The sequence below is a fragment of the Protopterus annectens genome, chromosome 4.part0 (genome assembly GCF_019279795.1).
Source record: "Protopterus annectens isolate FY-2018-M chromosome 4.part0, PAN1.0, whole genome shotgun sequence".
NCBI lineage: Eukaryota > Metazoa > Chordata > Ceratodontiformes > Protopteridae > Protopterus > Protopterus annectens.
Window position 1 is genome coordinate 16,410,331 of NC_056733.1, and position 25,437 is coordinate 16,435,767.

General features: G+C 43.5%; 1 protein-coding gene across 3 annotated transcripts in view; it reads right to left on the minus strand.

Moving 5' to 3' along the window:
* TEX2 (testis expressed 2) overlaps positions 1-25,437 on the minus strand; it is a 1,745,284-nt gene that overhangs the window by 930,460 nt on the left and 789,387 nt on the right. For all 3 annotated transcript variants that reach the window (XM_044068055.1, XM_044068056.1, XM_044068054.1), the window contains one exon: positions 24,557-24,899. In XM_044068055.1, the coding sequence (XP_043923990.1) occupies positions 24,557-24,899 (343 nt within the window). The remainder of the gene's footprint in view (positions 1-24,556; positions 24,900-25,437) is intronic.

The window sequence follows — 25,437 nt, forward strand, 5'->3', positions numbered from 1 at the left end:
TAAAAATATGAGGATTTCACCAAGTTGCAGCCGCACATATATCATCACAGAAGCTCTAGACTGGAAAACAGCAGAAATTGCCATACACCTGGTTGAGTGAGCCTTTAAAGGCTTTGGTAAAGGAAGTTTCAATTAATTATAGATAAATGAAATGCAATCTGTCAACCATCTAGATAGAGTTACCTTTGTAACTAATTCACCCAACTTATTACGTGCAAAGGAAACAAATAGCTCATATGTCATTCTAATCTCTTTTGTTCTGTGTAGATAGAAACAAATTGTCTATGAACAAGTGCAGCATATATTCCCCTTTATTTGTAAAATTTAGAAAGAATACTGGCAAATTTATGGATTTGTTGATGTTGGATTCTGACATCACCTTAGGAAGGAAGGAAGCATTGGTACGAAATGTAACCCTACCTTTATGAAAAATTAAATATGGAGGCTTAGAAGATAATGCCTGAATTTCTGAAATTCTTCTAGCAGATGTAATTGCAACTAAAAAGATTTTCTGGGTCAAAATTTAAATCCCATGATGGCATGGGTACTTTATAAGGGGGTCTAAGCAGAAGAGAACCTCTCAAGAAGGCCTTGCACAATTTAGAGGAAGTCAGTGAAGAATTTTGGAATCCTGCATGAAGGTTAGAGATTGCTGCGAGTTGAACTTTAATGAATGTGCTAATTCATCAGCTATTAGACGTGCTAAAAATTCTAGAACAGATTTAACTGGAGCTGAGAAAGGGTCGTTCCAATTTTGCTCTGCCCAACAAACAAACCTTTTCCATTTACTTCTGTACAATTTCCTAGCAGAAGGTTTATGGGAAGATAAGTATGGAACAAAGAGGGGAAGACACCATTGGTTTCCTGGCTATTAAAGGAATTGGAGAAACCACGCTGTTAGTTTGAGATTTGAAATAACTCGGTGAACTATGCCTGTCGGGTAAGACAGGAGGTCTGGAATCAGATCCAGAATCCAAAGTGAACATAGTAGATGAGACCAAAGGAATTAAAAAGAAATCTGTCAAGGCCACTAAGGTGCAATGAGGATGACTTTACTCTTCAGCCAGGCTGCTTCCTAAAGGAATTTGGCAATTAGGCGAGTTAGAGGATAAGCATACAGAAGACTGGGGGGGGGGGTATTCGTGGAGTACAGCATCCTTCAGCGATTCCCCAATGGGGGGAATCAGGGCAAAGAAGCTGCTGCACTTGTTTAGGGGAGATGTAAAAAGACTGCAGCAAGGCTGGCTCCACCAACTGAAAATCATTTCCGTCACTCTGTCTGCTATCATGTTGGACTCCCTCAGAATATGTGTTGCTATTAGGAAGTGTTTGGAAGATATCGGCCACTGCTACACTCTGACAGCTTCTTGACACTGGGGATAAGATCTGGTTCTCCCTTGTTTGCTGATGTATCAAACTACTAACATGTTGCCTGTCTGGACTGAAATTGTCCTGAGAGGGAGAGAGTCTTGGGATGCCTGTAATGCCAAAAGCACCACTCTCATCTCCAGAACACTGACATGCAAGTTGCCCTCTTCAGTGGACCAAGTGCCTTGGACCGTTTTCCCTAGGAAATGCTCCCTCTCCGAATCTAGGAAGCATCAGTGGTCACTATGGCCTTGAGCTGGAGGAGGATGAAAGGACGACCTTGTAATACCTGTTGTGACTGCATCCACCAGGAAAGATATCATTTGCATACCTGAGTTATTCTTATCTTCACTGACATGGGTTGAGAAAGCATTGACCACTGTGTTGCTAGCATCCATTGTAGAATTCTCTTGTGGAATATTGCTAAAGGGACTAAAATTATTCTGGCAGTATTCACAGGGCTTGCAGAATCAATTAGGCTGAAATTCTGGTACTGCAAAAGTTCCTAACCTGCACCATTATCATTTGCACTCCTGATAGTGGAAGATAAGCTACTACAAAATACTATGTTGAACATTGCTCCTATAAATTCTAATATCTGGGCTGGCTGTAAATGAGACTTGTTGTAATTTAGTTATTCCAAGATACGAACAAGTCTGTAGCACCTGATCTTGTGTTTCTATCAGTCGACGCTTGGTCAGGGCAGTAACGAGCCAGTCATCTAATTATAGAAACACCTGAAATCCTTGCAGTCTCAAGTGAGCCTTCCCCACTGCCATGCACTTGGTGAACACCTTGGGGGCTGTGGTGAGGCCAAAGGGCAATGCTCTGAACTGACAGTGACTGGCTCCCAGCCCGAAGTGGGAGTACCTTCTGCATCATTTGTTCATCTTTATGTGATAGTAGGCATCTTGAAGATCTATTGAGCACATCCACTCGTTCTTGGCCAGGAAGGGCAAAATGGACTGAACCATGACCATCCAGAACTTTGTGTGTTGAAATGATTTCTTCAGTACAAGATCCAAAACTGGTTTCCAGTCCTGGTTTTCTTTGGCACTAAAAAGAATTTTGAATAAGTTCCACATGCCATTTGGTCTGGTGGGACCTCTTGGATGACTCTTTTTCTAGCAGCTGTTGTATTTCTAGTGCTGCTGCTTTCCTCTGATTGGGTAGAACATCGGGAAATTTTCTTGACAATGGAGGAGGTAGGGAAAATGGAATTATATAACCTCTGGAAACAATTATCTGCACCCAAATGCTTTTTGTTGCATCTATCCAGGCTCTTTGGTGCAAAGATGTGCCCCACCCACCAACTGCCTCCAGAGGTGGGAAATTGGGCCACCATTCATGAGCGCTGAAAGGGGCTGTCAGAAAAAGAATCTCTAGACCCACAGTTTTGTAGGCCTCCTTTGCCACAGGGGCATCGCCTTCTATTATAGTTCTCCCCTCTGCCTCTGGGGGAACCACCTCTACATGTGTCTTGGAAAGGACCCTGAGATTTTCTGAAACACATTTTTCAACCTCCCAGTTGATTTCTGGAAAAGGTCCTTTGAGGGGTCTAAAAACTCACATCCACTGCAGAGAGGATCTTTCCAACTTTCTCACACCTGGAGAACATATCCTTTACTGTGGGGCCAAACAAAGAAGTGCTGTCAAAGGGAGCATTGACAAATGAAGACTTGAAGGGCTCTGCAAAATCACACAGCCGCATCCAGGCATGCCTCCTTATGGAAATACCTGAACACATTGCCTGTAAGGTACCTTCTGCAGCATGTGAGATAAGCCTCATGGATGAATTAGAAACCGCTTGTAGGGTAGCCAGATGAGAGACTACTGAAGATTGAACCTTAGTAGTTTTGGTTTCAAAAAGAGATTCTGATAGCTCTTTAATCAAATCTCTCTGAAGTCTTGTAAAATGTATCAGACAGTTCAGCGATCTGACTGCAAAAGTCACTGAAGCATAAACATGCTTCCCAAATTTATCACCCTAGACACTCTATTAGAAGGATGGATAGTTGAATTTTGTTTTGCAAGCTCCTTTTTTGTAGCTGCCACCATGACCATGGTATCAACGGGCACCCCTTTACCCCAAAATTTCCTGCCTACTGGTGGAGTCAGAATCTGGTCTTGTCTCTTGCGGACTGGCTCAATCATATCAGTTTCCTTCCATGTCTGCCTAGAGGTCGAATCAATAAGCTCATTGGTGGGTGGAGTAACACATGAGGTAGATGGGCCATTCTCAAAGGCTTCCAGCAATACTGATTCCTCTGCAGAAGGCTCTTGGGAAGACCAGCTACCTTTCTGCTTAAGGATCTCAAAAATGTCTCCAAATGAGACATCATCAGGTGGTGATTTTGGGGACACCTCTCCTTCACTGAAATCAGTATCCACAGTAACGGACTCTTGAGGAGAGTCCAAGTGCCTCCTCCTGCACTTTCTCTTCCTAGGGACTTCCTCGGTGGGCTAGTCAGGTGAACTATCAGAAAATATTAGGATACCTTGCTGGGTAGTCTGGAAGCTTTGGGCTGGCTGCCCCTGTGGGGCAGAATGTTGAGGATCATGGTGCAAAGTCATCTGAAAAGTAGAGGGTGGATCCGAGGGGGAAGGACCCATCTGACCTGCTGAAGCAGAGAACACTCTCTTCACAGCCTCAAAGGCAGATCACTCTGGGGAGAAGGAAGACAACAGAGCCAGGAAAGCAAGTTTCTGGTTCGTCACCTCCTTCCACCCAACAATCCACCCAAGGTGGAAGTTGGAGCTGAGCTGTCCAGTGCTGAACCTCTGAGAGGAAGAGATGGCTTGAAAACCTCAGAGTCAACTCCATCCTCCTGGATCTGCCAGGAATGCTTCAGCTCTTAGAGTAATCCTACTCCAAGGATGCCAGAGCCGGTGCACTCAGAGCAATTTTCAGATCTGAACACTCTGCTCTCTTCGTATCCAAACCAGATGGACCCAGAATGCTCAGATCTGAGGACTCTAAAACCACAGGTTGGATTAGAGAAGGAGCTGTAATGACTGTAGTAGTAGATGATCAGACATCCTCATCTGAAAGGGTAGGGAACTATGAAAACTCCCATCTGAATTTGCTCCATGAAGAATTTCCTCATCATCCTCTCCACATCTGTTTCCATAAGACTCCTGGAGGAATGAGAAGATTAGGGACAGTGATTTGTGGTGCCTCTCTAAAAAGGGAGAATGGCACACTGGAAGGAAAGTACAGTTGTGTACACTTACCATAAATGTAGACGTTTGAGTGTATTCACTGTTGCAGTCATCACACTTGAACTATCTGCCTGCAGGTAGCCCTCAGTCGGCCCGAATACCAGAGTCTTGGGATTTCTGCGTCAGATGCCGTTGCCTCTTCCATGATGTCAGGTCACCAGGGGTATAAAATAGGCATACAACGTCATTATATCAGTTTTTCTTGCCCCCAAATGTCAGGAGCCCCCCAAATAGGAAGCTAGTATATGGTGTGGAACACCAACAGTAAAAAGTAAATACCACTGCCATTAAAAATGGCCATAGAGAGGATAGGTAGAAGGATAGAGAAAACCAGGGGGCTGGAGGTAGGGAAACCAGGACTGCAACAGTGAATACACTCTAACAGCTACATTTATGGTAAGTGTACACAACTGTACTATGTTCTTCGTGTTTCACTATTGCAGTCATCACACTTGGGTTGATTCTCAAAGCTGAGGAAGGGTGGAGGCAGTCAAGAAGTGCTAGGACTGGCTAGCAGGTTTATAAGACTGCTGTAGCAAATCCAGCTCTGGATTTAGAAAAAAGAGGTAAGTGGCAATGCTTGGTGAAGGTGTGTACAGAACTCCAGGTTGCAGCTTCCAGAATGTCCCTCATAGGGACTCCTCTGAGAAATGCTGTAGAGGTGGAAGTGGCCCTAGTAGAATGTGTTCTGATCCCTTGGTGGGGTAGGTTTTCCATGGTGCTTGTAGCAGAAATGGATGCAGTGTGCTATCCATTTGGAAATGGTTTGCTTTGAAATGGCCTTGCCCTCTGCCTCTGTAGCAAAGCTGACTAGCAGCTGGTTAGATTTTCTGAAAGATTTAGTCCTGTCAAAGTAGAACCTGAGCTGTCTGTGCACATCCAAGGAGTGCAGGATTCTATCCCTTTTATTCTGAGGATTAGGGAAGAAAGTTGGTAAACAGATGGATTGCTTTAAAGCCACACTGGACACCACCTTAGGCATAAAGGATGGGTTAGTCCTGAGGGAAACCCTGTCAGCATGGCAAATAATGAAGGGTTCCACAGCCATTAGTGCCTGTAACTCAGACTCTTCTTGCTGAAGTTATGGCTAAAAGCAAGGCTGTTTTCCAGGAGAGGAATTTTAAGTCTGTGAAGCAGCAGATTCAAAAGGGGGAAGCGTGAGCTTTTCCAGTACAGAGTTAAGGTCCCAGGCAGGGGTGGGTGCTCTCCTAGGGGGCCTTAAGTTGTTAGCCCCTCTCTCAGGAACTGTTTGATATGAGGGTGAGGAAATAGAGGTGGCTCAGTATTATAATGAGCTGAGATGGCAGAGGCATGAATCTTAATGGAGGATTACGATAGGCCTCTGTGGAGTAGCTCTGCTAGGTAATCCAGGATTTGAGGTAAGGAAGACACTGCTGAGTCCTTTCCTTGAGACCAATTCCAAGAACAATATCTTTTCCACTTTTCAGCATAGGATTTCCTAGCACTAGGCCTTCTGGCCTCAAGAATGACGTCCAGCAGCACCTGTTTGCTGAGGGTTGCTGGTGGTGTATTCAGAGGATAAGTCAGGCTGCAAGGTTTAAGGTTTGCAACTGGGGATGCAAAATCTGCCCCTCCTGCTGAGACAGCAGGGAAGGTGCCAGGGTGGCACTATTGTCAGACTGCATAAGAGTGGGTACCAGTGCTGGCATGGCCAGTCTGGGGCAATAAGAAATGCCCTCGGCCTGTCCTGTTTGATCTTGAGTAGTACTTTTGAGAGGAGGGGCAGAGGGGGAAAGGCATAAATTGAGAGGTTTTTCCCCATTTGAAGGATAGGGGATCCACCTTTCAGGCTCTGCTGTGAGGGTTCCTGGTGCAGAATCTGCCCAACTGGTGGCTCTCGGGGGAGGCAGAGGGGTCCACCTCTGGTGTCCCCCCTGCTGGATTAGAAGGTTGAAGGTGTTGGGCTCCTATTTCCACTTGTGTGGGTTTAGGAGATTTCTGCTTAAGTCATCTGCCACTGAATTTTGTCTGCCTGGCAGGAATTGAGCTTGCAGAGGCACTTGGTTGCTCAAGGCTGTGTTCCACAGGGTCATGGCTAACCTGCAGAGTGGGTAAGAATGGTTTCCCCCCTGCTTGTTTATGTACCACATAACTGTGGTGTTGTCTGTTTTTATCAGCAGCTGTCCTGGAAGGATTAGGTATTTGAAGGCTGTAAGAGCATTCTGTACAGCTAGCATCTCTTTTTGATTGATGTGCAGGAGAATATGTCCTGGGCACCACTTGCCCTGATTGCATTTGCCTGCCATGTGAGACCCCCATGCATAGTCTGATGCATCTGTTGTCAGGGTTTGGGTGGTGAGGGGTTGAGTGAAAGGCAGTCCCCTTGTTGTGGTTGCATGCTTCTGCCCACCAAAGGAACTCTGCCCTTAGACAAGGTGAGATAGGAATGACTGTTTCCAGGTCCTGAGAATGTTGGCGCCAAAGACTTTTTAAGTACCATAAAAGTTTCCTCATATGCAGTCTTGCATATGGAATTAGCAAAAAGCATGAGGCCATGAACCCTAAGGCTTGCAGTATTTTCCTTACAGATGGCTGGGTTTAGGTGGACATTTGTTTGAAGTAGTTAGTCAAACAGACCTGTTTTTTTCTGGAGTGAGAAATGCCATCTGGGAAGTTGTGCTCAAGCTTGCTCCCAGGAATACAATTTTTTGACTGGGCAACAGTTATGATTTCTTTTCGTTGATGGTGTACCCCAATGAAGTTAGGAGTCTTTTTACAAATGCCAGGTGCTGAAGTAGCAATTCCTGACTGTCCGCCTGAATCAGGCAATCCTCCAAGCATGGGAAAATTTGGATATTTCTCTGCCTGCAGTATGCAATGGCTGGAGCCACGCACCTTGTGAATACTCTGGACGCAGCAGATAAGCCAAAGGGAAGTGCAGAGAATTGATAGTGCATAGAGCCTGCCCTGAAGCGTACATATTTCCTGCAAGACTCCTTTATGTGGATGTTCAGATAAGCTTCTTTTAAGTCTAGGGTGACTAACCAGGCATCCTTGGCTAGCATAGGGAGAAGCTGTTGCAAGGTAAGCATTTTGAATTTTTGGACCACCAGAAAGGTGTTGAGAATTGATAGATCCAGGATTGGGTGCCAAGAGCCCTCTTTTCTGGGTACCAGGAACAGTCTGGAATAGAAACCCTGTCCTCTGTTCTACTGGAACAGGTTGAATAGCCCTGACATTGAGCAGGGAAAGTACTTGCTTTTGAGCCTCTGCCCACTGGTTTGGAGGAAGGTTTGGAAACCCGCTTGGGGTTGGCAGTGAATGGAAGTAGAATCTGTACCCCTGGGATACAATGTTTAGGACCCATCGGTCCTGAGTAATGGACATCCAGTTTTTTGCATGAAGCACAAGTTTTCCTCATAGGGGTGCAAGTAATTGGGCAGGTCTGGGAAGGATAACTGAAAAGTCATTGTGATCTTTTTCCATAAGGGGGTGGCTTACCACTCCGTGTTTGAGGTGGGGGCACTCCATTGTTTAGATCTCTGCATACCCTGAGACTATAGTCTGGGTGGTCTGTTTACCCTGGGTTTGGACTGAGAAGGCCCAGAAGGGGCTGGAAAGGACCAGTTTTTAGAAGGCCAATGCCTACTGAATCTAGGTGGCTACACTTGTAAGAATTCTTTAACAGTTTGCATAGATTTAGCATTTCCTTCCATCTTTTTAAGAACCTCTTCTGCTTTGGTGCCAAACAAACGGTCCTTATTTAAAGGAGTGTCTAGTAATTTTGATTTGACATGATCTGGCAAGGTTTGTTCCTTCATTCAAGCATGCATTCTCAGTACAGACCCAGTGACTGCAGCCCTGCAAGATGCTTCTAGGGCATCAAAGCCACACTGCAAAGTATGCTTACTTACTTGGTTTGCAGAATGCATTAACTCTTGCAAATCTTTATTTTCTGCACAATCAGGAAGTAACACCATTTTTATTTAATTAGTTCCGTAACATGTTGCTGGTACTTCAACATGTGAAACTGGCAATTCAATGCCCTGATGGCAAGAGTTGCAGAGGGATACACCTTCTTAGCCCATCTGTCTAAAGCTTTGGAATCCCTGTCTGAAGGGGTAGGGTTTTTGGCTGTAGTAGCCTTAATACCTTTAGGTCCCTGGGAAATGGTCTCTGGATCCGCAGTAGGATTCTTGAAGAGAAATTTGTGAGAATTAGGTACTCTGCAGTACCTGTCAGGTTTTCTAGGGGCCGGTGGTAAAGTGTCTGGAGTAAGACTGGATTCCATGAAGACGTCATCTACAACATCCAGGACAGGGGGTATAGCTAGAGGCCTGTGCTGAGGCAACAAAAAAATTTCTCTGAGCCTCTCTTTGGACAGAGTGTAGTCCTGGCATTCCCAGCGGAAATGCTCTCTCAAAGTTTACAAGATATCACCAAAAGAAAAATCCTCTGGAGGGGAGGCAGAGGGAATGGATTCTTCTGCATCTGAATCCGCACAGGTTGATAAGGGTATGTCCTGGTAATCAGAATGGTGAGAGTCATTGGACTCCTGGTCTGCAGAATCAGAACGAAACTCAATTCTTTGTCTCTTAGCAGGGGAAGGCTGCTTCCCCTAATTAGGGTAATAAGGTCTTCAGCCATTCTAAGCTTTTGTTTTTGTGGCATAGGAGCTTGAGCATGCACTTTGGTCGTCGGTTTTCTACGCGTAGTGCGTACTCTGGGCCTGAGAAACACAGTAGGTTTTGCTAAAAACGAAGTTGTCTGTTTAATTCGAGCATCGGTAGGTAAGAATACACCCTCAGAAGCCAGTGCCTGCAAAGCAGCTCCAGACCCATCCAAGGTAGAGACATCCGCAGGTTCCATAGTCAAAGCGTTACATTTTTTAGAAAGATTGGTAGTCGGATGGCTTATCGAAGCCATTTCGGAATATAGAGAACAAAAGAATTTGGTGATAAAGATAGCTCGATGATGAATGGTTCAGGCATTAAACAAGGCACAAAACCGACAGTGAGGGAAGTCATGGTCTGGGCGTAAACAGGTGATGCAGTAAGAATGAAAATCTCTCTGAGGTATTTGCTTTCCACAGGCAAGACAATTAACTTTTTCTGATAATGGTTAGAGCAAGAAAAAAGGATCCCCAACGGGGTACTTAGCTTTTGAAGACTTCAGGTTTGAAACTCAAAAAATTAAAATTTCAGGTAGCGTTTGACTGGCACTTGCGAACTGCTTCTGCTTTGGGCTCCTTCTCGGCAAGAAAGACTGATGTAGTGGCATCGGCTGCCTGTTTTATACCCCTGACGACCTAACGTCATGGAAAAGGTGACAGCATCCAACGCAGAAATCCCAAGACTCTGGTATTTGGGCCGACTGAGGGCTACCTGCTGGCAGATAACCCATGTGTGATGACTGCAACAGTGAAACACGAAGAACATCTGGATCCAGACTTGGAGAATAGGTTGTCCTTAGTAAAGGTTTTGGATCGCAGGATGTAGGATCCAAAATAGGTTTAATCAGGTCTGATGAGGGTCGGACCATAAGTAACTTTGGATCCAATTTTTCTTTTTCCTTTCTCGGTTCAGATGAAGAAGCATCTGGAGAATCAAAAGGCTTAGTCCGTTTTGTAGGGTCTTTGGATTTGTGTTTGGGGGATTGAGCCCCAGTAATGGTCTCAGAAAAGGAGGTTGGTAGCAAACCTTTTAAAATTAATTTGTTCTTCCTGTCAGTAAGTATTCAGGGGATGAACTCACAACAGATACTACAATCCTGATTGAAGTGATCTGGACCCAAACAATATACGCAGAGACTGTGGGCATCTGAATAAGGCAACTTATGCCCACACTTTTCACACTTCTTAAATCCCACCAGACCTTTTTCAGACATTTTTTAAAGAAAATGTTATTGTACCAAGAAAAGACAAAACTAAACTTTTTTTTAAGCTGAAAGAAGAGGAAAGGTAAAATACCAACAATGGTAATAAAGAAAGTACAGTTTTGTACCTACCATAAATGTAGATGTTCGAAGATCCACATTGCTGCAGTCCTGACACTTGGGTAGTCCGCTGTCCCAGTCGGCCCGATACCAAAGTATAGCTGGACGTCCGTCAAAAGCGCATTAGTCTCTGGCGTCAGGGTCAGAATAGTACAAACCGACATGATGTTCCTCAGTCTTTTCTTGCCCCAGATGTCAGAAGACCCTAAAAGATAAGGTCAAACCAAAAAACAACAACACACCAAACACCCCTGTACCAAATATATGTACAATATATACAAAATCAGACAGGTACAATCCTACCCACACAACCACCCCTAAACACAGAGGGAAGGACTGCAGCAATGTGGATCTTGAACATCTACATTTATGGTAGGTACAAAACTGTACTATGTTCTTCATCTCACATTGCTGCAGTCCTGACACTTGGGTAGAATCCCAAAGCAGAGGTAAGGGAGGATGGCAAATCACAAAGAAGCAGGAGCTGACAACATGCCCTGTAAAATAGCAGTGGCAAAACCAGCCCTAGATTTAGAGTAGAGAGGAAGGTGGCAATGCTTAGAGAAGGTATGCACTGAACTCCAAGTAGCTGCCTCCAAAATATCCTTAGTTGCCACCCCCCTTAGAAATGCTGTTGAAGTGGCAGTAGCCCTAGTGGAATGAGGCCTAATCCCAGCTGGAATCTCCTTGCCATGATGGGAATAACAGAAAGTAATACAAAACCCAATCCACTTAGAAATAGTTTGTTTTGACACAGGCTTACCCTGAGAACTCAAAGCAAAAGAAACAAACAACTGCTGAGACTGCCTAAAATCCTTAGTCCTGCTTAAATAATAACGTAATTGCCTGTGTACATCTAAAGTGTGCAAAATCTTTTCCCCTTTATTTTGGGGATCTGCATAAAAGGTAGGCAAATGAATAGTTTGGTTTAAAGCCACACTAGAAACCACTTTAGGCATAAAGGAAGGATAGATACCCTATCCTTATGAAAAATCAGGAAAGGCTCAACCGCCATAAGGGCCTGCAATTCAGACACCCTTCTTGCAGAGGTAATGGCTAACAAAAAGCAGTCTTCCATGACAAATATTTCAATTCAGCAGTAGCTGCAGGCTCAAAAGGTTGTAGAGTGAGTTTCTCCAACACAAAATTGAGGTCCCAAGCAGGAGTAGGAGCTCGGGTCTTATATTCTTTGCCTCTAAGAAATTGCTTGAACAAAGGATGAGAAAACAATGGGGTCACAATCATAGTGAGCTGAAATTGCTGCAGCATGAATCTTAATGGAAGAGAAAGACAAACCTTTGTCCAATAGCTCAGTAAGATATTGAAGAGCCACACTCAAATTTGGCTCAAACATCCAAATCCTTTGCTGCACACCAAAATAAAAATCTCTTCCATTTTCCCTTGTACTAGGTCTTCTGGCTTCCATAATCACATTCAAAACTTGTTGAGGAAGCTGAGACCTGCTATGGTTCAAAACAGAATATGCCAGGCTGTTAGATGAAGAGAGTGAAGCTTGACATTGAGTAGATGCCCGTCCTTCTGAGACAATAGGTGTGGAATCGGCCATGGAGGCTTCCTTACCAGACTCCTCAGTAATGGGTACCAGTGCTGCCGAGGCCAATCTGGAGCTATTAAAATCATCCTTGGCTTGTCTTGTCTGACCTTTAGGAGTACCTTTGGGAGGAGAGGCAGAGGTGAAAAGGCATACACATGAAGATTTTTCCAACTGAAAGAAAGAGCATCCACTTTCCAGGCTGTGTGATGAAACCTTTCGTGCAAAACTTTGGCAGCTGGTGGTTTAGTGGAGAAGCGAACAGATCTATGTCTGGAGTTCCCCAGGACACTGTCAATGTCTGAAATACATGAAGATCCAGTTTCCATGATTTGCCTGCTTAACACATCTGCTAAGGAGTTCTGTGTTCTGGCAGAAACCTTGCTTGAAGATTCAGTCTCCCACAAAATCATTGCTTGCCTGCAAAGAGGATAAGAATGTGTTCCCCTTGTTTGTTGATGTACCACATGACAGTTGTGTTGTCTGTTAGAATCAACACCTGCCCTGGAAGAAGAAAATCCTTGAAAGCCAGTAATGCAAACTGGACTGCTAACATCTCCTTCATGTTGATATGTAGATGCTGCAGTCTGGCAGGCCACTTGTCTTGTATCCACTTTCCATTCAGATGAGCTCCCCAAGCTGTGTCTGAGGCATCTGTCGTTAGAATCTGACTCTGGCCGGGTCACAGAGAGTCCCTTGTTTAGGTGACATTCCTGAGCCCACCACAAAAATTCCTTTTGAATGCAAGGTATTATTTGAATGACAGTGTCCAAATCCTGGCAGTGCTGTGTCCATAAACTTTTGAGATACCATTGTAGCTTCCTCATATGCAGTTTGGCATTGGGAAGTACCAGAATACAAGATGCCATGAACCCTAAGGCTTGAAGGACTGTCCCTGCAGTCAGCCCGGACTGATGAGATAGTTGATGGAAGTAAAGAGAAAGATTCTTTTGTTTGTCCGGGGTTAAAAAGGCCATCTGGGTTGCTGTATTCAGTCTCACACCCAGAAAGCACATGTCTTGAGAGGGTACTAGACTGGACTTTATTTCGTTCACAGAATACCCTAGGCATCTTAGCACTGATATCACATATTCCAAATGCTGAAGAAGCACGTCCCTTTCTTGAGCCAGAAGCAGGCAATCGTCCAAATAAGGATAGATTTGTATTCCTTTTAGCCTGAAGAAAGCTATCACTGGAGCCAGAATCCTTGTGAATACTCTGGGTGCAGTAGATAAGCCAAAGGGCAATGCAGAGAACTGATAATGAGAATTCCCAGCTCGGCAGATACTTCCTGCAAATTAGACTGATAGGAACATGAAGGTAAGCTTCCTTGAGATCCAAAGTTACCATCCAGTGATCTTTGCCCAGCAGAGGTAAAAGCTGTTGTAGCGTCAACATTTTGAACTTGGGAATGTCCAGATAAGTGTTGAGGATAGACAGATCCAAAATTGGTCTCCACGTGTTCCCCTTTGGTACTAGGAACAGGCGAGAATAAAATCCTAGGCCCCTTTCTGGCACAGGAACCGGCTGAATTGCCCCTATTTGGAGCAACAGAGAAATTTGCCTTTGAGCCTCTTTCCTTTGTTGAGGAGGAATGTCTGGCATGCCTTTGAAAGGAGGCAAGGTATGGAAATAAAACCTGTAACCGTGGTGAATGATATCCAATACCCATCTGTCTTGGGTAATTAAACTCCAGTTTTCTTTGAAAAGTGCCAACCTTCCTCCCAAAGGTGCTGCCAGACGAGAAGATTCTGGCAGCTGAAAAGGCAGGTCATTGGGTCTGTTTACGAAAGGACTGACCCCTGCCCTCACCAGAAGACTGAGCAGGTGAACTCCTGTTCTAGGAAAGAACTTTGAGCTCTGCCCCTACCACGCCTAGACCTACCCCTAGACTGGGAATCATAAGAAGGATATGTCCACCCCTTGGTAGGCCAATTTCTACTAAACTTGGAGGCTGAACCTGCAAAAATCTTTAACAGTCTGCATAGACTTAGCCTTGTCTTCCATTTTCTTTAGAACTGCTTCCACAGGCGAACCAAACAACACATCAGATTGTAAAGGAGCATCTAAAATCCTTGTCTTCACATGCTCAGCTAAATTCTGATCCCTCAGCCAGGCGTGCCTGCGAAGAACCGAACCAGTGGCAGCCACCCTCAAGAGGCCTGCACAGCATCAAAACCACATTGCAAAGAATGCTTACCCACCTGTTCAGAAACATGAACTAAATCCTGCAACTCTTTACACTCAATACCTTCCGCCAAAGCATCTACCTTAGACTTTAATTGTGAAAGGAGATAATTTTGGTACTTCAACATGTGAAACTGGCAATTCAAAGCTCTCATGGCCAAAGTGGAAGAAGTATACACTTTCTTTCCCCATCTATCCAAAGCCCTTGCCTCTTTATCAGGAGGAACAGGATTTTTAACAACACACCTTTAGGCCCCTGAGAAACAGTTTCTGGGTCTGCCCTAGGACTCTTAAAAAGATACTTATGAGCTTCAGGCACCCTATAATATCTATCCGGTTTAACTGGAGCAGGAGGCAAAGAATCAGGGTTCAGAGAAGCTTCTGCAAAAACATCCTCCACCACATCTAGAACAGGAGGTATAGCTAAAGGCCTATGCTGGGGTAGAAACAAAAATTCCCTAAGCCTTTTCCTGGAATCAGAGAAATCCTGACCTTCCCATTTAAAATGCTCCCTCATGGAATGAAGAGTCTCTGAAAATGAAAAATCCTCAGGAGGAGAAGCAGAAGGAGTAGAATCATCTACATCAGAATCAGAGTAAGGAGAATACTCCTGCAAGTCTTCAGCCGAAGACTCAGAAGCATCCGAGCACTGCTCAAGACTCCCAAGCTCAGGTTCCACCCTAGGCCTCTTATCAGGAGGGGGCATAGAACCTCTAATCATTGTAATCAAATCTTCTGCCATCTTAAGCATATGCTTCTTAGGTACAGACCCTGAAGAACTAGGAGTAACACCTGAAACAAAACCTGGCCTGCCCCTGGGAGAAGCCTTGGAAACAGCAGGGGAGGGCCTAACCACCAGGAAGGGAGGGAAGAACAGCTACCTGAGAAGCCCCTTCCGCCTGGCCTACCTCCTGAGAGGTCACATCTTGCAGTAATAAAGTCTCTCCTGGGATTCCAAAGAAATTTCTGGCTGAACCTCTGGCTCCACCGCGCCCTCTAAAGAACCGACGACCGGTACTGACGGTTCTTCCAGCCTAGGCTTTGCTGTTTTGTCCTTGCGCTTTTTGATTTGCGATGAAGGCGCCGGAGCATCCGGCGGCATTTTATAATTACACCACTTCCCAAAACTAACCTGGCACAATCTAATCTTCTCTTTATAGTGCGTTTGTTAAATCTAGCACAAGAGCGACAGCCAACCACGTCGTGCTCAGGCCCTAAGCAAGGTATACACAAGGTATGGTAATCCCTATGAGGTATCTGTTTCCCACAAGAAATACAGTTATTCACTTTTTCTGACATCCGGTAAAATACTGAGGCAAGAAAAAACCAAAATATTGTACTTAGCCAACTTGGATTCGGTCTGAAACTCCGACTTCGGAAAATCTCAGAACGCCAACCTGCACTTGCAAAACTGCTTCTGCATCGGACCATGCGGCAAAAAAGACTGAGGAAATGACGTTGGTCATGCGCATTTGTACCCTGACGTCAGACTAATGCGCCTTGACCGACGTCAGCCTTATACTTTGGTATTCGGGCCGACTGGGACAGCAGACTACCCAAGTGTCAGGACTGCAGCAATGTGAGATGAAGAACATCTGCAATAATTTTGTAGATACAGACAAAAATACCAACTATGGTAATGAAAGAATAATGCACTAAGTGTAAAAGGGTGAAGGGAAGGAAAGGTAGGCCTACCAACGATGGTAGGAAAGTTTACACTCAAAGTGTTAAGAAAGGAACAGTAGAACCTACTTAAATTTAAAATTAAAGATTACAGAAATAGTCGTACATTAAAAGTTTTTAGAAAGGAAATATCAAAAACAGATTCATCTCCCAGTATAGACTAGAGAGCTGAAGGCGACCATGTCTACACACTAAAGCGGCAAACAATATCTGAGAAATGTTAAGGGTGGTGCATTATGGGTAGGGAAGGAGCTCGAGAGTTTGTTGGAGGCCACGAGCTAGTAAATCCGATATCATTAGTTGAGGAATGAATAAAAATTAACAAAAGATCATAAGATTTTCTAGTAGCCAGTTTTCTTGCCTCCTTAAATACCTACTGCACTTCCTCATGGAACAAGTGCCTAAAGGGAATCAAAACAGAATCATTCAGGCTATCAGTTCTGATGAAGTTCTGTCTTATATTATTAAAGAATGAAAATACTTAGATTTATCTTGTGCAGTGGCCTCTCTTAAGTATTAGCCGCCGTTTGTTTGCTGAACCAGTTTCCAGTGTTTTTGAGTTTTTTTTCGTATTGGTGGTGTCTGCTTTTTTCTCTTAGGATCTGCTTAGTCTGTCTGTCACCGTTTTCCTCTGATGAATGTACAAGGCTTGAAGAGTCACAGAATGCTGTATAGCCAGCTCCTAGGTCATGACTGACAACTGACAAAGAGGGTATAACCTTGTACCCTCTTGTTTGTTCAGGTACCACAAAAAAGTAATGTTATCTATGACCATTTGAAGAGGACCTAGAGTCATTATGTGAAGAACTTTTAAGGTATTAATCCCTGCCAACAACTATTAAGTTTGTGTGTCTTGCACTTGAATTCCCATGGGCACTACTCCCCACGCAAATCTGAAGATTCAGTCTGGACAGATTGGACTTGGGTGTGAAGAGAGAAAGTGAGTCCTGGATTCAGGGACAGTTGAGCCCTCCAACACTGTAGTTCCACTTTCACAAATCCCAGTACTTGTACCTGCAATATCAAGAGACGAAGGTGCTGGGTGAAACAATTCTTCAAGTACCACTGAATTTTTCTTAAATGTAGTCTGGCTAGTGGCAGGCATCATGAGAATCACTGGCGACGTGACATCTGGAATTTTGAGGAACTCTCTTGCTGAGGTCACATGTAGAAGTGTGAATTCCAAGAAAATGCCCTGATAAGTCAGAACTTTGCCTTCTGGCAGGAAGGCCTTCTTTTTTACTATTCTGGGCAACACTTCAAAAAAACAATTCATAGAGATGATATGAGCTGGGAAGAAAGGGATGCAACCTTGTCTAAGGACTCCAAGCATCTGGATACAGTAACTGCACAAATCACTAAGTTGTCTAAATAAGGAAAATGTGGATGCCTAGGGTTCTGCAATAAGCAAACACTGGGGCCAGGCAGTTTGTAAACACTTGGAAGTGCAGTAGACAATTCAAAGGGCAACACAAAAAAAAATATAATACAAGCCAGACACAGCAAATATCACAAATGTTTTGAAAATGGGAGCAACAAAAATGTCTGAAATTGAGAAAAAGAAATGCGCTATGTGCACTTGAGAACTACAGTCAGCATGAAACACTGGCCTGGAAGCAACACTAGCACTGACTGTAAAATGAGCATTCTGAATTTACAAACATTTTTGTAAAAGTTCTGAAAGGACAAATCTAGGATGTCTCTCCAGGACTGCATCCTTTTTGGAACCAAAAAAGATTCTAGAGTAAAATCCTTTACCTTTGTGTATCGCTAGTTCTATGACTTCTGCTTCTACAATGTGATGGATAAGTTGAGGAAACAACTCTGTCTGGTCTGGAAGGTATGGGGAAATTCCCATGAAAGGGGGAGAATTTTCTATCCATTGCTAAGTGCATCCTCTCCTAATTATTCTCAGAACCTATCTGTCCGAGACCATTTGCAGCCAGACTGCAGGGTTCAGAGACACAAAGAGAAGGAAGGGCAGGAGGGAAGTAGGGGTGTTCTGCAACTCAGCACAGTCATTCTTTTGCAGGGGGGTTGGTTCTTTTTTTTTGGAAAGGAATCTCTCTGTTTGCTTTCAAAAAATTATTCTCCTGCCATTTCTTTTTGGATCTCTGACTTTTGTTTGGTTGGGATTTTTGTTTGTTCTGCTCCTTGAAGAAACATGCCTTATTTGGGGAGATGTTGGGTACATAAAACATCCTAGATACCCCATGCATTAATTTGCCATTATCATCTCACTATTTGAGAATGTTTAACAGAGATCCCAAACACCAATTCATAACTTAAAGATGCATTCAAAATTTCAGCAAATCAGAGAAGTTCTGATTACGTAACAAATCATACCATCTTAAAACAGAAGAAGCAGCACTTCTCGAGACTGCATATGCACATTGAAGCATGCCTCACAAGGAATGTTTCGAAGCCTGAGTCAAATAAAAAAAATATCATTGATGTAAGACTTTTGCTCTGCAAGTAAGGATGCAGCAAAATCATCCACATTGTGTCCCCACTGTAAAATAAATTTCCACGTATAGCCTTAATAAGATAACATTCTAAAGGCTGTATTACTAGAAAGAGACATCCAGTTACTCTGAAGATCAAACCATTTTTCTGTCTTTATCAGAGGGTGTTGGATTAGATGCAGCCAAGGACTTAAGTGATCAGGCAGTTTGGGGAGACTGCAGGTAGGTTAACAATCAAATGGGAAAACACACCTGTCATATCCAAGGAGATCCTATATTTTCTGAACCTCTTTAGGGACTGCTGAAATAGATAATGGGTGTCCTGCAAGCAGCTTTAGAAACATCTTCCAATCTTCCAAGGTCAGTAAGGTGGGGTGGGGGTAGTTGCAGAACTGGACATCTTGTCCTCAGTAAGGTGATATACCTGGCCTAGCTCTGGGGTAGTTCCAGATTATCAAGCAAAAAACATCACTGAATCTAGCAATCATCTAAAGAAAAGTGAACACTTGTTTGGACTTGAGCTCAGGTCCCTTTTCTGAAGGACAGAATGGCTGGACTCATTGTCAACTCAGATTCAACATTCACTGAAACAGAAAGGTGTGTAGCCAGCCCAGCACTTGAGCCATGGATGGGAACACAACCACCAGCATTAGCTGTCTACAGAACACACTTAGACAAGGAAACCACATCAGCCTTACAAACAGTTATAATGGGATTTATCAGCTGTATGAAGTTTCTTTTTTTTTCTTGTAAACTTCACTAGTAGATAAAAGCTCTGGGGACAGAGTAGTATGTCTGGTTGGCAAGGAGTCTCTTACCCTGGACCACTACTCCTGCATCTAAAAGGTTTGGTTCTCCTAAACCAGCACCACATACCGGAACAGCCCAGGAGGGTGTGTCTAAGCACGGTTCCATAATGGCCAGCAAAGCTACACTAGATGGAGATTGAGCAAATACTAAGTGTTCTGTAGGCTGAGCAGTGACCCCAACAGAATAAGTAACCATAGAGAGAGGCATATTTTTATTTTGTTTCTTCTTTTCGGGTGCAACGTGATTTGATGGGGGGTGGAGATGGGGTTACCAGAGTTAGGATCAATCAAGGCACAGGAGAAAACATTCAGAATGATAGACAGTACTTGACAATGCAGCTCAATAAACACTGAAAACTTCTAGTAATAAGTATGTCCCCATGTAACTAAACTTTGACAAACTGTGTTAGCATCACAAAAAAACAAAACAGCTTGAAATGTGTTCAGAATTCTTTTGCAACTGACAGAAGCTAAAGATTTTCCAGTACACAAGATCAAACTCCAGAGAAACCAATGTGCCAAAACAGTGTTAAAATTAGTTCTACGCACTTAAATCAAGTAAACAGCTATAAGATAAAGTTTAATAGCAATTTAAACTATATTATCTTGTCAGAGTGATTAAAATCTTCATAGTGCATTCAAATAACTGCATTCTAGTAAAATCACGATTTGATATTAAAAATATGAAGAGCAAAGTCATAAATATAGTAAATAATTTATAAATGCTGACAAAATCAAAGATCTGCAATATTTCCATGTCAAAATATGAAATTAGAGAGAGTAACAACTGTAAAGACAGGCCTCTAATGAGAAACAGCACACATACACACTGCAGCTCTGAAAGAAATACCAAAAGTTTCCACAGAAACAGTAAAAACAAACATTTGTCAAAGACAGAAGACAAATAAAAACTGCTACAAACAGAAATTCCTGTAAACACTGACAGAGATAAAAAAATTAAAATAAATATTTACTTTTTACATAAACATAAAAATAGAAACAAAACAATAAATCTAATAAAGAAAGTAGAGGAAGAGGGGCCACAAATTGAGCCTGACTGGTAAGCTGCAAAAATCAGCAGTGGATCTTGTGAAGAGTCAGAAGATTTCTTTGAATGGCAGAAAAAGACTTAACACACTTCCTGTGATAGTTAAACATTTTGCTCTCAGGATAGGCTGAACCAATCAGCTGTCACAGGAAGAGAGAGAAGGCAGTCTGAGCCTTTGAAAGCCGACCAGTACTTGATTATCTTAAGAGATAACCCAAAATTCCACTGAAGCAGTGGGAATGATGAACATATGAAGTGTCCCACTGTACAACTAATTGCTTTAAAAGTTAAAGCACTTAATTTTGCCACACTTTCCATTATAAGTAGCACAATAAAGTTCTAACAGCTTTTAAAATCTGTTTTACCTTCTCCCATGGTTCTTTAATATGGCCGGCATTGTCCCCTGTTAGTCCCTATCACAAGACCAGATCGCATCAGTGCTTAGGTATGGCTTAAGAATCACTCAGTATTACACGTAACAATAAATAAGTTCGGCGTAAAAGAATGAACTCCATAAACATGAAAGCTGCAGACACATTGCTAATGGTTTTGAATATGCAAGAAACAATGAAAGTGTATTCATATCAGTCCTGGCTTTAGTGCAGGAGAGCATTGATTCTTAAAAGGGATATAAACAGACAACAGAAACTGAGCAGATCACACAAATAAGCCGGTGAGAAGAAACCCATATGTAATTAGTTACTGCTACAGTGACAGGTCTCAAATAATGATACAAGAGTACCCAGATTACATTCACACAAACATAAATCAAAGGTCAGAGGACTGAATCCTGGGCCTTGGAGGCATAGGTTCATAGGTAAGTACTAGGCTATCTGCCCAAGGACATTTATAAGCCTACCCTGAGTGTGTTGGCTTTCGCCACCCCCTTAGATTAGTTCCCTGTGCCTCTGACCAGCAGAGCCATTAGTTCCCTGCGCCTCTGTCCAGCAGAGCCACTGCAGTGATCCCAGAGGTAAATTTTCTGTTACCTATCCACCCGTCAAGGTTTCTCTTGAACAGTGCTAGTGAGAGGCACTGCCTGATTTATATTGGAATCTTGTTCCAAAGCATGGGGAGTCTCTGGGTCAGGAATCTATCCCTCTAGCACGTCCTATTTAACTTTGTGGTAAGGTTTATATCCCTAGAGCATGTGGCTCACAGGGATTTGTTTTTTTTTTAGGTGGGGAATATCCATCAACTCTGGATTGGACATGGTCTTGTATGTCAAGCAGAGATCACCTCTGAGTAAGTGGTATGCAACAGAGTACAGCTGGAGTTTCTTTAGTCGGGCTGCATAGGTCATCTGTTTGAGTCAAGTAATCCTCTTGTTGAGGTACTTTTGTGGTCTTTCCAGCTGTTGCAGGTGTCTTGTAAGGTAATATCCCAAATGGGGCGTTGTATTCTATAATGGGTCTAAGTGATGAGTAGAGAGGCACAATAACCTCCTTTGTTCTGGATGAGAAGCCTTTTGAGATTATGTGGGCCGCGCAGAAGGATTTTCTAACCACCTTGGCAATATGATTATCAAAGGAGAGATTGCTATCTACTTGGGTGCCCAGATCCCTTATTACGTTTTCTGTATTCAGGGGACTGCCAACCTATGTGGTAGTTTGCGGGCACTTTGTTTTTTCCAAAGGGGATGACTATGCACTTATTGGCATTCAGCTTGAGGCCATGATTATGACACCAGATATCTGTCTCAGTGAGACCCTTCTGGAGGGTGTCTGTATCAGCCGGAGAATCAATTATGGCCCCTATTTTGCAGTCATTAGCGAATTTGGTCAGCCAACGTCCTCCTGTGCTTGCCTGTACCTCTGAGAAGTATATACCAAACTTGAGGGGTCCTAGGACTGAACCCTCTGGGATGCCACTTGTAACCGGTTTAGAGTCTGCAACTCTCACCGTGTGGGTTCTGTCCATGAGCCAATTTGCAACCCATCTCGTGACGTAGGGGTTAATGTTCAGGTTGGTGAGTTTGTCTATAAAACCAGAATGGGGAATGGTGTTGAAAGCCTTTGCGAGGTCTAGGTAGGCTGTGTGGACCACCTTATCCTCATCTAATGCCTTGGTAATGGTCTCAAAGATGTCCACCAGGTTTAGGAGGCATAATCTGCCCTTAACAAAGCCAAACTGGGTGGGGTCCAAAGTTTGGAGGTTCCCAATGTCTCTGCTAATGAGTTCCATGATGATGATGCACTCCATAGCCTTGCAGACCAGGCTAGTCAGGCTTACAGGGTGATAGTTCCTGGGGTCCGTGGTGGCGCCACCTTTGTGGAGTGGGATAACTGTTGCTGTGCTCCACTCTGTAGGTACGTAGCCTGTAGAGAGGCTTAGTTTGAACAGTGTGTTTAGGTGAGGGATTAGTTCATTTTGGAGCTCTTGTAAGACACAGCCTGGGACACCGTCTGGTCCCATTGAGGCCGTGCTTTGGATAGGGCTGTTTTAACCTGTGTGTCGGTGATTGCCAGGGCCTTACATTCTTCTGGCATGGTTATGGGCCCTTTAGGGGGTGAAGTTTGCACTGAATCTGTTTGCCAAAATGTTGGCAATATCAGTCGGTTCAGTGTATTTTGTGCCATTCTACACCAACTCAGAGCAGATCTGAGAGTTTCCACTTAGGTTCTTGACATAGCTTTGTGGTTATCTTTGGAGTCCTTGGCAATCTTTCTTTTGAAGCTAGCCTTGGATGATTTAATGAGGGATCGTAGTTTCTTGCCGATACTGATCAGGGGTGCCTTTCCTTCTAGGGATTTGCATTTATCTGTACTAGTTTCCTCCTCCTATTGTAGAGCCTGTTTATGGCAGGGGTCCACCAGACTGGTTTCCTTTTCTTGGAGGAGTGAGTCTTAGTTTTACTTGGGATAGCATGATCCATGCATTCCTGCAGATGATCACAGAGTGCCTATGTATAGGTTTCAGCAGCTTGGACAGTATTGTCCATTGGCGTGGGGGCTGTGAACCTTTCCACCTCAGTCTTAAGCAACGTGAAGTTTGCTTTAGAAAAGTTTTTCACTGTGTTTCCTTGATTGGGGTTGGGGGCGGAATGTGAATATCCAGAGTGATTAGTCTATGGTCTGATCTAACCAGTGAGGGGTTGATGTCAGGTGTGGAACACCGGTCACCCATGTTGGTGATAACCAAGTCCAATATGTTGTTCCCTCTGGTGGGGGTGTTGACCAGTTGATTCAGGGCGTTTGAGTTTATAAATTCTAGGAAGGGTTGGGCAAGGGAGTTAGTACTTGAGTAGTTCTCCCAGTTAATGTTTCGGTAGTTGAAATCACCCAGTATTAGGGTGTTTGGTAGGACCTTCATATTTCTCAGTGTCTCCAGAAATGCGAAATGGGGGTCCTGGGTCATGGTGGGTGATCTGTAGCAAGCTACAATTTGGATTGCAGTTTTGCCCGTTGTTAGTTGCACTTGGATGATCTCCGACGCATCGTGCTGCGCCACTAACCTGGAGGTGTGAGTAGCCTTGATGAATATGGATACACACCTGCCTTTTGTGTTTCAGTCTGGGTTCTGTGGCCGAAAGGTATGGTATGAGTTATAGCCTGGTAGTGCTGGGGTGCTCTCTGGAGCCTTAAACCAGGTTTCTGTTACTGCACAGATATCAATGTTCTCCATACTGAGGAGTGCCTCGAGTGCATGCATTATGAGGTTTAGACTTCTGGCTTTGAGTAACATTACCCTCAGTTTGTTGTTACTTGTGCTATTTATGGTGGTGGGTTTGTCTTTTGAGCCTTGCCTAAAAAAAAAGGCACTATGGGGGTGGCAAGCACCTTTGCCAGTATTCGAAAGCCTAAGGGTGACAGGTGCAAGCCATCGCTTGCAAAGCAACGTGGCTCAGCGAGCATGTCTTCCCAGGCAGACAGATACTGGATGCCCTTTGAAGGACACCAGAAACTTAGCCAATTGTTGAAGTTGATCATTTTTTTTCTTTATACTGTGGCATCATTCTTGGTGAGGGTAGGATGCTACTCAGGGTCAGGGTCATACCTGCCTGGGCTATATGATCAGAGAGCTCTTCCATGTCTCTTTTCATGTAGTCCAGGAAGGTACATCTCAGGTCATTCACACCAACATGTACAAGGACAGGAAGCAGAAATAATCACTGAGCCACTATGATACTGCAATCAAAGGACAGGCAGCATATATTTTACTAGACTTTAGGAAAGAATTTTGTACTCTTACCAATCTATGACGCAGACGTTTGGGACATTTGTGTTTATTTCAATTCTGATCAACCTTTACTGTAATGCTTCAGTACCTGGCTTACTTCCTGATATGCTGGTTGTCTTCTTGGACTCAGATCTGGGTTTTGAAGCTATAAGGAACCTTTGAAACCACTCCTCTTTCTCCCTGCCAGTCCTTCCAAAGAGATACAGCACTAGGTCTTTCTGATTAGAACTCTTCAGTCCATCTTGACAAACTGTTTTTTTCTGCTCTTCACCTACTTGGTCCGCTTTTTCAGAAAGTGGTTTCTCTTCTGAACTTTCTTTTTCTATCTGAGCCTTTGACATAAAGTCATCTTGTTTGGCAAGTTCAATACATATAGGATACTTTTTATTCCATATTCGTTTTCTAGCCAGCCCCTTTGGAACAAGGTGAACCTGAAAAAAAATTACAAGCTTAACTGTTAAAGTTGCTGAACAGATATTAGTAATGCTGATCAAGCTACATTCTCATCAGTAAATGTATAAATCTATGATGCAAAAGAAACACTGAACTCTGTGTACAGAATTCTGCATACAAACATCTATATAACAAGACAGTACAGCACAGCTGAAGAAATTTACTTATAATACATCAGTGCTTTGATGCAGTTTATAATTTGTTACATCTCAGAAAAAGGGGCTGCTGTCTCAGCAGATTTCCACAGTATCGGCAATTTAATTATTTACAAGCTGTTTATGAATATAGTGCATCTGTAGTAGGAAACTCAGTGGACAGCCTGTCATGATATCCAGCAGGATGCATCAGTGAACTCTTCAGTCACTGTGGATGTAACCCTCTTCATTACTAATGTCATCACTTCTACATTACTGCATAGCTTACTGCATTTTAATGTAGAAGTGCTAAGTACATATCAAGAAAAAAATATTGTTCAGCTCTGTGGTATAGAGGCTATAACATTTTTTACTATGACCT